Source organism: Schistocerca americana, chromosome 10 (assembly GCF_021461395.2).
Source record: "Schistocerca americana isolate TAMUIC-IGC-003095 chromosome 10, iqSchAmer2.1, whole genome shotgun sequence".
NCBI classification, from domain to species: domain Eukaryota; kingdom Metazoa; phylum Arthropoda; class Insecta; order Orthoptera; family Acrididae; genus Schistocerca; species Schistocerca americana.
The window spans coordinates 63,505,143-63,519,022 of NC_060128.1; the positions used below are offsets into that span (position 1 = coordinate 63,505,143).

General features: G+C 37.8%; 1 protein-coding gene across 13 annotated transcripts in view; it reads right to left on the minus strand.

Annotated features, from left to right (window-relative positions):
- LOC124552687 (poly(rC)-binding protein 3) overlaps positions 1 to 13,880 on the minus strand; it is a 504,870-nt gene that overhangs the window by 67,889 nt on the left and 423,101 nt on the right. For all 13 annotated transcript variants that reach the window (XM_047127022.1, XM_047127010.1, XM_047127021.1 and 10 more), the window contains one exon: positions 5,916 to 5,972. In XM_047127022.1, coding sequence (XP_046982978.1) covers positions 5,916 to 5,972 — 57 coding nt within the window. The remainder of the gene's footprint in view (positions 1 to 5,915; positions 5,973 to 13,880) is intronic.

Genomic DNA, 13,880 nt, shown 5'->3' on the forward strand with positions numbered 1-13,880 from the left:
TCTTGGTTGTTGCAAGAAATTTTGTGAACAACACAATTTTACAGTGTAGTCATATGTTTAGTAGTATTTTTAAAACATTTCCAGTTAGAAAGCAAATTTTAATCTTGTGGGCATTTGAAAGCTTTTGCTACACTATCTATTCCTTACCTATAGGTCATGAGAAAAACGGATGGTATTGACAGTTCACGTGGTCAGGTGACAATGTCACTACAGCTCACATATTCTTGCGGAAAAATAAGGGAAGTAATACATAAATTCAAAAAATTGAGAAGAGGCGGGTGGTGGCGGTGGTGGGTTGTAAGTTCCTGTGGGACCAAACTGCTGAGGTCATCGGTCCCTAGGCTTCACACCCACGGCGAGGGTGGACTTTAACCTCTGGCTGTGGGGAGCCGTGCGAATCGTGGCAAGGAGAAGAGGCAAGTACGCTGAAATGTCTTAAGTTATTTGTTATGCAGGGTGGTTAAAATTAAACTTTCACTACTTGAGTCAGTGTAGATAACTGTATGGATGCCCAACTTTAGAGGAATGATGTTCAGACTGCCTGCTGTAGGATTTGCATTATTGGTAGTGTTAGTGTAATGGCTTGCCATCAGGCACTGGTACAGATATGACAGCATAGGGTTGAAACACAAGCATCAGTGTGCATTACAGTTGCAGACAGGCAGCACAGGTCTTGACAATGTTAAAAGGACTTTACTGGCAAAACTGTTTTATCACAGCAACAGCAATGGTGCTGCTGTTCTCTGCAAGTACTGATGCTTTAAAGGAATATGGAGAGGTCTCTTTTCCACACTGGGATTGAAGAAAATGATTTAGACATTGGCAATTTGAGAACTTCTATTGGGAGACGGCCAATTGCACCACAAATTATTGAAGAGATTATTGTTGCTCTGGCTGAGAACGCTGGACGCAATGTGCGATCTTCAAGTCATGCACGAAGTGTGTCACGACAGGGTGAACATTCCATGGTCTACAGTTTGAAAAGTTCTGCACACAACTGTGAAATGTTATCTACAGTGCAGTTCCAGGGTGTCATGGATGTAGACAGTTATCACATTGACCAATGTTTGTAACAAGTAACAAACACTGGCATGGAAAACAAATGATACCCTCTCATGTGATAATTAAAACGAGTTTCTTTCAATGGTTGATTCATTATTTTCCTTCCGCATGTCCTTGTGAACGTTTCCACAAAGTTTCACTATTCCACAATCTCTCTTTATTTTCATGGGGGCCCTCTCAAGTAGAGAAAGTTTTTAATCAGAACTTCTCTGTATTCACAAGATAAATGCCAACTATTTCACAGTTTCATCAAATATTTGCAGTTCTTTCCATAGTTAAATAACTGCACTGTTCCTCAATGAGCAACAAAGACTTTATCAATATATTAACAGTTATAATCAGAAGAAAATACAATGTGAATCACCACTCACATGGCTGTCAAGATACTACAGTGATTTTCTTCTGCACTGCTTGAACTATCATTGGCGCTAACACAAATTTTATCTAACTGCAAAAAACTTTTGAATTTCGCACCCTCGATCCTCCACAAATCTGCACCACCATGTAGCAATATCTGCCCTTCTGTTAATGCTTTACATCTGTTAATAATGGATTAGCTGAAGCCTTAGTCTTTGTCCGCTGCACACAATGAAAATTTGCTGCCTTTAAGATCGTCTTTCTGAAGCTACATGGGCAACTTTTGATTGTTAAGGGATGGGAATGGCCAATGCTATCACTTACAAATAGGACAGTGAAGTACGTATTTCTGAAAACTGTCCAAAGCCCTCCTGGTGACTTCAGCCTTGTCACGTCAGTCTATATTATACTGTTCTTTCCCTATCATTACAACTATCTTTCTGTTTACTTTTAAAGATGCCTTGGTCCTCTTTATGACCTGGCAAACAGGAAGTAAAAGCTCACCATGTCCATTCTCTTTCTCAAAATACTTCCTCCCCAAGTACACGAGTATGTGGGCTTTGCTATGCAACATTCTTTCTCCTCCTATTTTCACTTCACACGTTTGGCTTGCCCCACAATTACAAACTATGAATCAGACATCTAGTTAAGTTAAGCAAAACAACAGCATCTGTTATTCACAAGAAACTCATTGTTACATCTAACACACACGTGCACATTTGTCTTGCAGCATGGCAATGTGACTTACACAACCTGCTCAAATACCATTCATCACTAGTCAACGAAACAATAGAGGGATCTGGGACAGACACTGACATTATAACAGCCATCTACTAGAGTTCATGAACAAGTGTCAACTGGTCGTAACAAACTAACTTTACAACAAATAGATATACTTTTGATACGCTTTGAGCATTTATGATGAAATCAGCAACAGCTGAGTTGGCATAAGCTGATCCCTGCCAACTGGAGTAGGACACTGATGACAGCTTTACCTGCCTACTACAATGAATCATGAACCGTAATTTTATAAACTTCTCTGTGTCAATACCTCAGAGCTTTCACATCTCACAGACAGTTACTGTGCAGCTGTATTACAGAATACATAATGTTTACACAAAGATTCTGGAGCCACATATTGGATAGCAGAACAAACACTGCTCAAGAAGGGAGAAAGATTAGGGTTTAATGTCCCACTGACAACAAGATCATTAGAGACTGGGGACAAGCTCAGATTTGGTAATAAAGGGAAAGGATATTTACCTTGGCCTTGCCAGAGAAGCGATCCAGATACTGCCTTAAACTTTTAGAGAAACTGTGGGAAATCTGAATGTGGATGGCCATACAGGTATCTGAACCACTGCCTCCCAAGTTGTTTTTTTTTAGTCCAGTGTTTTATCACTCTGCCATCTCATTATGTCATTAATAGTTGAGGATACATACTTTATCACAGCATAAAATCCAGGCTTGACCAAGGAACTATAAAAGTAAACATTAAACTGATAAAAGCAATGAAGATTACGCAAATGAAATCAACAGAAAATGGAAACAAGTAAAACCAGAATGTATGAGAACGACATGGCAACAGAAGTGGGTGCAGAAAAAGAAAGAAAGAACGAAAGAAAACTGATTATGGACGCAAGGTGTCTGAACTTCACTGCACTGAAGTTTAAAATTAGGTCAACATACTAAGAATACATAGAAAGCACACGTTAAAGTTGAGAAGGAAGGAAAGATGAGTAGCAGCTGTACCTCAAAAATCTGAGGAAAGTTCATTCCTGAGTACATATTGTTTGAAGTGAAAGCAATAAAAATCCGAATAAAATTGCCAGTTTTGACATAGCAAATGGAGGCAAATAAGTCACCTGAAATCAGTGGAATATCATCAGCACACTAAAAACAGTTAATTTTAGGAATTGCTATTTTCGCCAACACCGATATATGTCTCTCGTGATAATTCCATCAGATCCCCATAAATATGGCAATGGCCTTGCCGCAGAGGATACACTGGTTTCCATGAGATCACCGAAGTTAAGCGCTGTTGGGCGTGGCCGGCTCTTGGACGGGTGACCTTCCAGCCGCCATGCGCTGTTGCCATTTTTCGGGGTGCACTCAGCCACGTGATGCCAATTGAGCAGCTACTCGACCGAATAGTAGCGGCTTCGGTCAAGAATACCATCAACACATCCGGGAGAGCGGTGAGCTGACCCCACGCCCCTCCTATCCGCATCCTCCTCTGAGGATGACACGGTGGTCGGATGGTCCCGGTAGGCCACTCGTGGCCTGAAGACGGAATGCTTTTTTTCCCCATAAATATTCACGACAAGACAGAAAGACTGGACAAACATCAAAACTACTTTATAATGTTTGTTATCTTTTGTAAATAAGCTGTTCACTTGATAATTATACAGAATTAGAAAACCTGACGTATGCATGAGAAAGACCAGTTTGGTTGACTTCAGGAAAGGCAAAATGGATTATGAAAGTGCTACAGATACGGTATAAACTTCAGAATGTTTTGATGAATGGGGATAATGCAGAGCAATCTAAAAACCATGTACATGCAACAAAAACAGCAGAATAAAAACTGAATATCTCTCTTGCTGAAATCATGGGAGTTAAAGAAATTTCATAACAATGTGACAGAGTGACTTTCACCATTCAGTGGTCATTCAATAGTAACTTCTAAGAAAGAAGTTAGATCATTACACTTTCACTGTCTTTAGCCCTACGTCAAACGTCATCACATCCAGCCTGTTTCAAGCCAAGTGGTTACGTTAAAAGTCCAAAAAATAGAGAAAATTTAGTTATGAGCTGTAACACCTGTGTTACAATCATTATCAGACTGGATGGGCATTGGTTCAAACTACAATATTTTTTAAACATAATAAGTCAAAACCTCGTACATAATCAGCTGTCTGCTCCAATAACACATGCCATTTTTATCACATGCACGATGCGTCTAAATTCACCGTCAAGGTATAAACATAAATGAAGTTTGGTGCCCAACAGGCACTGGGTTGGAGATCTCACTCTACAAGAAATGGTAATCATCAACTGTGCTTCGTACAGGGGATTTATACGCTTTTTCCATTTCTATGGTAAGTATTATACAGCACACCAAAGGCTTACCACAACAAAATGACAATTAGTACATCTTTGAGAAACAAAAAGAGAGATTCTAGTAAAACTGCAAAACCCTTTGAAACTCACAATAAAGTTTGTTTCACTTTATAAAATTTAACAGCTGATCACTTTCTGAGTAAGTAAAATATATTGCAAGGAGTGCAAGTTCAAATCTATGCCCAACCAGTCTGACTGTGACAGGAACACAAGCCTTACAACATATTACTACTGCCCGAGTTAGTTTTTTACCTTCCTAAGAATACCCACAATAATTGAAATCAATGTTTCAATTTCTTGGAAACCATTACGTTGCAGACCTGACATGTGTAAAAAAAATTTACATTTTTTTAACAATGGGAAGTTTAGAATATAACAACAATATGGGAAGGATAGACTGTTACTCACTATATAGAGTAGGCGTCAAATCGCAGGCAGTATGTTTCATTATGCATCTCTGCTACTCAATGCCTTCTCTATATGGTGAGTAGCAATCTATTCTTTCCATACTGTTAGCCATTATTTTAGAGGGTTATTTCGATTCCTACTGGTCCATCTCCAATCTGGATTTTTGTTCAAAAATGGTAGTGATCTAGACACTTTTACATAAGTTACTTTCGTGTGGTCCTGATTAGTATGCCGATTAACGTCCGAAATTGTGGTTCACAGGATCTGGTCTCTCTGTAAGAGAAAAAGTTACCAATGCTGATATTCAGATGAAATAACTGTGTGGCTCAGAGTGAGCAAGTCTTCGATTACACAAAGCAAGTGTAGACTAGGCAGAATAACAACAAGCTGAAGACATTCCCTTATGTTTCAGACATTCATCCAGTGACATTTAGCAAACATTAAAAACCATTAAATAGAATGATCACAGTGGAAAACAACAACTACTTCACCTTAATCATGAGTTTAGTACTTTCATCACTGTATAATCTCATTTAATATCCTGTATGACTGGACATCAGATTGGCTCTCATAGTTCAGTCAGCAATGTTACTACAGTTGACGTTTAGTATCTGACAAATCGTGTGAAAAAACAAAAACTGGGGAGGAAAAAAAACGGGTGTGATGGGTGTTGGTAGATGTACAGGGTTCATCTTAGTATTGTTAACAACATGTGTGGTACATGTTTCACATTGTGTAATCCAACTAAATAATATACTACCACCACTGGTCATTAAAATTAACGAGTCAGAACTGTCAACAGAACGCTCAGTTATGAGGACTACCACACAAACATTGTATTTGCCAACATACCACAAGCATATAAAATATTTATATTTTCCTTTTGGCCTCATAAAAATAAAAATACAAGTCAAATTCAGTAAAAGTTTCATTTCTATCTTAATGAAATAAGTGCAAATACTTGCCTCCTCTCTAAATCTTTTAACAATTTCACCCTTCTTTCCAATGATGCTCCCAACCTCCTGCAAAGAAAAAGGAAAGCATTAAAATTCATCAACAGTTCAGACAGACATAAAACAATGAGCAAGCATTCTCCTACACGCACAAGATAATCTTCAGCTACAATGGCATATCCACAATGCAAAAACACAATAATGTTAAAGACAAGGCATAGAGGTGAGAAATTTCTGCCCAATACCTACATCTCGCAAAACGCCCTAAGCTCCAATTTACTACTTTGCAATTGCAGTGCCAATTGTGTACAAACTTTGATAAACAGAAAACCGTATCACAAATTAGGTTTACATTTGTACAATATGGAAACTGTCGGACCTTTGTTGCAATGGTATAAAAGTATAGTTTATGACCAAAAGTTATTCGAAAGAGTCTGACTGCATAGAGTTTTAAAATGTAATTTTGTCCAAATGCAAGGTACTGTTCCAAAATCCTCAAGAGCTTCACAGAATGGAAACTGAAGGTATTGCAGGAAAAATATGTCAAGAATCATATGGTATGTGACTGGTGAAATATAGAAAAAGTTTTTCTGAGAAACAATGTTCACTTACCAACTGCTGAAATAGCAAAAATTGAATTGGAGAAATACAGTACAAATCTCTAACTTTCAGGGTTTCTCTAAATTTATTCTTGAGAAAGGATGTGGAAGAAGAAAACAGAAGAGTATAATTAAAAGGATTACAATTTTTCTATGCTGTAACTGTGTATATCCCACCCACTGCAGTCCTCATCTGTACACCAATGGAAGTCTACTGGAATTTTAATTACATCAAACTTTAATTTAATGTGCTGGTTCAGCTGATAAGGTTTCAGAAGATGATGATCTTCACCAAATTATTATTATTTCCTTTCATTTTCAGTTTGAAATGTCAGTAAACTTTAACCATAAGAATCACTCTGATGAAAGACTATAGTTTGCAAAGATGTCGGCTACATGAATTTTCCATTTACACTGTAATAACAGCTAAACAAGCAAGACAATCTCTTCAGTTTTTTATTAGTTTTCACTGTTTCAAACTGCATCTTATCACAGATTTAAGTTGCTGAATAACAGGTATAAGGCTAAAAAGTTATGCAGACAGATAAATGGGAAATTATGTAACAGCTCTACTTAAACAATTTTGCAAGCACAAAGAAGGCAAAAGAAAATGTGAAATGAAACATGGCACTTTTAAAGTGATGGTATGAGTTTCAAGCAAATGTTGAGAACTTTTTGAATTTGTAAATGTATTCCATGTAGTATTACAGAATGCAAACAAATACTTACAATTATGGTGGCACAATAACATGGGAGAAATTGTAAAAGCATTGGAAAGAGTATTTATACATTTTGATGGCTCAAGAGATGAATCAGAAAAAAACAATGACGAGAACAATAACATTCCTCAAGTGAATAAGAGCCACAGAGTTCCAACAAGATTCACCACGGACAAAACAACAGCAGAAGTGTTGTACAAGTCATCTGAGGTGTAAAAAAGATAGATGCCTGAAGATAGGCATTTCTATAGAAATGGTTTAAGGTGGGGGCAAAGTAAGATGTCCATCTAGAAAGAAGATTCCCCAAAGCTGGATGTTTTTAACTCCTATTTACAGTGTGTGTGTGTGTGTGTGTGTGTGTGTGTGTGTGTGTGTGTGAGAGAGAGAGAGAGAGAGAGAGAGAGAGAGAGAGTACAGATAGCTTTTGACTTACAGCTTCCCCTTAGTAACTCAAGATATTCAAAACCTGCATAGGATATATATGTTTGAATTGAGCAAAAGAACACGCTGGCCTCAAAAGAGAATACTGCACACTGGATTGTATACAACTCACGAACAAAATTATAGAACAACAATGCCTTGGGAGGGCGGATAGAAGAGACCAACTTGTTGGCAGGGTTCCTGGAAAGTGTTGTGGACCTTACAGGAAATATTAGACAATATTGCAATCGATTCTAGAGCACTATGCCAATGATTAAGGTTGTCAAGTACACACGACAACAGCACTGAATGATTTCAGAGAGCGTTGCAAAATCTCTAACATAACTGTGTATCGCACAAGGTGTGGCAGGAATGTTCATCAAAATCCAACGGGAACATTTTGAAAGGAGACCATACAATTGTTATGCCGCCACCATCGACTCATGTATGTGAAAGTAACGCAGCAGAGATTAGTGTATGTGTAGGTGCATAGTCATCTTCCACTGCTCAATTACAAATGGGAAAGGAAAGAAAAAAATCATTAACACTGGTATGATGTACACACTGCCACACACTGTAGACTGGCATGTGAAGTGTATATATGTGGATGTAGGCGAATTAAAAATCTTTTTTAAACAAATTGAGAAACTTTATGACTTAGTTACAACAAGATCTCTACTTTCTCTGAGAAACCACTCCAATTCAACTGATTCTAACATGTTGAAGAATATCATCAAGCAAGGCTTCAGTTCTAATTGGACTGTCAGGACACAGAAAACGGAGGTGACAGGGGGAGCAATGAGAAAGGAGGGTGATTCTGCATGATCAAAACTGTTCTCCATTCTAAAAATAAGTTTTCCGACTGAAAAAAGACTGAGGGACTATAAATCTCCTTGTCTCATACATAAATCTCCTTGTCTCATACAGGAGGCAGCGTGCCCTTTAAGAGACCGTGTTATTATTCAAATATTAACTATTTTTATTGAAATCAGTTCTCCAACTGCCAGTTATGTTTTAGTTTTATTCCCCACAACTGCTTCAAACTCAATTACAAGTCATTTCCATGTGTTACATGCAGTTTCATAATAGAATGTACTTTTCCTTCAATTTATAGACTTTCACTGGCCTCTTCATAAATAATTAATATACTTGAAATGAATTTTAGTTTTATCAGTGCAATGATTTCAACTTTATTACAACAGTCGAAAACTGATTTCAATTTAAAAACCTTAATTTTGCTGATAACATTTTTACAATTTGCCTGTAGTGCAGATAAGCTTCAACAACAAACTAAATGAAATTTACAGAACAAGTCTGACCTAAGAATCAATTCCAACAAAACTAAGGTAAAACACGCTGAAAAAATTAAAACAAATTTTTAATCGGTAAAAAATAAGTCAGAAAATTGTAATAAGCTTTTTGTATTTAGGACAGGTGAAGACAATAAATGGATGCAGAGCCAAAGAAATAAAATATTAAAAATCAATGTGGCTGCTTTTGATACACCAAATCCGGCATACAAAACTAAACTTCCAATGAGTCAGGAATGGGAATTATAATGTTTTAGAAGCTTTGATTTCTGGTACTTATACAAAACCAAACAAAACTGGGGATTGTTCAACGGCATTTACAAAGCAACCAATAGAGACTCCAAACCCAACAAACGATCCGGAAACACAGTGGAATAGACTGCTTTATTCTGATTGAAATATAAGTTGGTATGACATGTAGCCAAGTAAATAGATGAAAGATGCACCTAAGGAGTTCTTTGCTAGATACCAGGAGATAAGAGACCAAGACAATGGCCTAATGGAGTGGGATAGTTGATTTCCAAAACTGAATAAGCAACATTAACTGAAGAACATTACGCAAGCAAAAGATGAGGCCTGCAGCCAGCAGCAGAAGTCAAATGGCTGCTTCTGCTTATGGGGATTTTACTGTTCAATTGTGACAATAAATATACTAATAAATAACACCCACCAGAATGTGCTGTGAACACCATGTAAATTAAAAGCTGATACACACCGAGTTATGTATGTAAGAATTACTTTCTGAGAGAGAGAGAGAGAGAGAGAGAGAGAGAGAGAGAGAGAGAACTTGCATGCTTCCCTCGATTTATTCACTCGCTTGTCAGAAGAGGGCAAGGAAAGCAAGGCAATTTAGAGTAGCACACTACTGAAATTGACCTGACCCTAGACTTGGCTCCAACGTCTAGTTCCATTGCTAAATTTAACTTCTTGGCTACAATCACTTCTACTCACCTAATAGCCACAGGCAAACATCTGATCTGTGCTGCAGTTTCTAAACCTACATATCTGTGAACTGATATCAATTTTGCTGTAACAAACCTCATGATTTGGAAGAGTTGTTACACTACACTGTAGTCCAAAACTGCAGTAATATCTGCAAAGGACAATTATAGTCCAAGCAGAAAAAACTATGCAGCTTGTGAACATGCATGTGGAACTCTGAGCAATCTAAGACAAGTGACTGCCACTGCCATTATTAAGAGTGCTGACATACAACATGGCTCAGACTTTCGTGACTGCAGGAAATCAAGCACTATAGATCATTCATATCCCTACCCTTTTTAAAATCTACATTAATCTACTGGTACACAAGGTTCTATTTGGTTTTCGGTGGGTGAGGTGAATTAATAAACACGAATGAGAGCAGATTAAGCCAGTTTAATAATATGAAAGTGGCACAGGTTATCTTCCAACAGCTAAATACATTAGAAAAACAACAACAAAAATTTTGGACACAGCCACTGTGTTTTCTCCTGATTAATCCAGTCTTCCACATCCTTGACTGTAAGCAACAGAAACTTGCAGGATTTTTTAAACTCTTACAACCACATTCAGAGATGTATTTTTGTTTTATTTCTGTGTTTCTCAGGTAATAGTTCACTGTCACAGCCTCAATCTCCAGTGCTAATTCTTGTTTAAATTAACCAAGTCTCACAGTTGCAGGCGTCATCACTGCTCACAGACATACAAAGATGCTTTTGTATGTCCATCCTTTTAGCAGGAAGTCTCTGGGACAACAGCCGTTTACTATCGTGACAAAAAATAAGAGCACCTACAGCGGTCATTATGATTTTATTTTGCCGCTAACAAGTTTCAACACTTCATCTTCAGGCTGTTTTGATGTGGTACAAGTTGATACGATCCCCATGCATAGCCCATCCGTTGCCAGCATTCCTGGATACGCAGATAATCTGAAACTTACGTGTCAGCACTCCAACCATCAACAGGTTGATCGCTGGAGTGCTGACACGTAAGTTTCAGATTATCTGCGTATCCAGGAATGCTGGCAACGGATGGGCTGTGCATGGGGATCGTATCAACCTGTACCGCATCAAAACAGCCTGAAGATGATGCAATGAAGCATTGAAACTGGCAGACACAAAATAAAATAAAATCATAAGGACGGCTATAGGTGTTCTTATTTTTTTGTCATGATACGAAGAGCCAGTCTTGGTGCAACTTGTTTAAATGCGTACGTGCACTTGACAAAGGGGTTACAGCCCTTACACCAGTAGCAATGAAATCAATATAAATTTTAAAAAAGAGTAGCTGCAAAACTACCACTTTCCGGAATATTTTTATCATCTATAGACCCTCACGCTAAATTCTGCTACAAAACTAATACAAGAGACCATGCAAAATTCAGAGAGAACAGCCATTTACAACAGCCGAAGAAATAAAATGGAAATTCATACAGTAAATTGTGAGATATCTATTTACTAATAACCCAACTTCATTCCAGTGTTCTAACATTTTACTTATAGGATTTCCCCAAACACTTTTTACTATTCTCTTTCTGGGTGCACTCAGAACAACCACATCATTATTTAATGTGTACATTTTTTAATTTATTACAACACAGAACACATTAACAACAATGGCGCACTAACAGGTTTCAAGAACAGTTGCTGCTGCTGTTAATGGCACAACTGTCACAACTGAAGAACACAGAACAACAGCTTTCATATGTTCCAGCAGTCAGAGCTTAGTTCTGGGACTGGTTCATCAACTATAGTAACAAAAATAAGTGACAGCACAATTAACAGTGCTATGGGGAAAGGCAGTCTCTACAAATTACACATCAATAACATTTTGACAAAATGCAATCAGTACATGTGAGATTCCCGTGCAGCACTTTTTGAAGCCCACACAAAACAACTTCAATACTTTTCAATGAGTGTACAAACACAAAGCCAATTTTAAACACAAAGCACTATTGTCACATCTTTTAATCAAGTGGTATTGAGCCAAACCAACAGGCACGTCAAAATCTAAGTTAAGTCTTAAGGCAACAAATTATGCGGAGAAAATTTACAAACTGGATAAAAAACAGTGAAAACAAATGGTATTAGGTCTATGTGATTATGGAGAGACAGAGCTTAAATTGTAGAGATGATTCAGCAATTTCTTCACCATGTAACTTCTACCACACAGGACCCTTCTGTACTCATTTTTAAAATGTTCACACCCCGAGAAGATATGTAGTAAAACTAATACCATGAGAATGGTTGCACACAACACCTACACAGAAAGAAATCAAAAGGAAAGTCTTGCCATTGCAAGTATTAATTCAGTTTTCCACTGTTACAACAAAAACAAGTCAACAACAATGTCTATTTTAATCTCTGCATGTAATTTTGCTTAATTCAGCTGCCAATGATACATTTTTTTCCAGTTGCCAATGATAAACATTTTTTCCACAAAAGAATACAATTTTCAGCTAGAGCGTTGTACTGCCCTCACTCGCTGAAACCTTGGTTGTTCAAACAGAATGATACGTAGAGAAGCTTCAGGTTGCGAGTCTGAAGCCAACAAATGTGAATGCCAAGTAAAGTTCGTGAGGCTACTAAAGTCTATAGTAAAGTCTATACTGTGGCCAGTGCCAGGTAGTGGTGTTCCTGTACTGCTCATAGGTTGGCAATGCATCTGTTGCGTGTAGCCAGTAAGATAATCTCGGTTGTCACAAATATTTGGACTTTTGTCCCCAAATGTATCACGATTTCAGTGGTCGTAAGTGACACCACTATTCCTTTCCGAATGTGTAGCAGATTTCACATCCATGTTGATACAACAATGCGAAAATTTTCCTCGGTCTTTTGCTTCGAAAGATGTCTGCCCACTACTCTCTCATTGGCTGTGAATAATCAGCAGCTTACAACCACTTTCTTTCCCAACATTACCTCATGGCAAGTGTTGGTAGCAGTGCTGCACAAAACAAGGAAGTAAATCATTTGTCCCACTTTATATCTTAGAAACGAAAAGCCCACAGACGGAAGAGAATAAAACTTCGCTACCTTTGCATGCCGTGTGTGTGTGTGTGTGTGTGTGTGTGTGTGTGTGTGTGTGTGTGTGTGTTTGTTTAGACCAAATGTATCCATGCAGAAACATGCAACTGCCTTTAACCCTACCTCAGGTACAAAATGTTGTTGCAATAAACCCTGGATTACTAAATCCTTGTAAAATTTACAACTGCAGTTGGTATCAATTAGCAGTGCCTGCCAATTAGTTCAGTAACTAACTACTTTTTGCTAGCAAAAATTAAGGTTGAGATTTTAGTTTTGTATCTTGCGCACTTAGTTGAGAGTCTGCTGAATCCACGTTTTCAACCTATTACCAAAATGATAGAGCATTAAATTTTGTGTCAAATGACCTACTTAAACGCAAAAATCAGTGCAGCCATCCGACCACAATAAGTTGCAATTTTTATCAATTTTACTAAAAACCCGGCTCCAAATGAAAAATATTAACTTATGACTAATGGAAAATCTTATATGAAGATGTGAAACATCTGACAACCATGCCTCCATCCTTGCTACCCTCCCTGTTTACCTTTCCCTGTTGCTTCATAACCTGGGTTGTGAGTAACTAAATCCACTTTCCCTTCTTCCCTTTTTTCCCCTCTCTCCTCCCTGATGAAGGAACAAAGTTCTGAAAGCTAGGAATGTAAATTTTCTGTTCTGTTTTGTGTTATCTATCGGCTGTACTGAGCTGAGGTAAGTACTGGCTAGCCCCTCTCTCTCTCTCTTTGTAAATATTAACTTATCAAAGTTGTAGAACACAAAATTTCATATTATAAAAGCATCTGGAATAGGAAAATAGGAATGCGGGTAAGCTACTACAAACAGCATAGTGAACGCATTATTGTGGCCAAGATAGATACGAAGCCCACGCCTACTACAGTAGTACAAGTTTATATGCCAACTAGCTCTG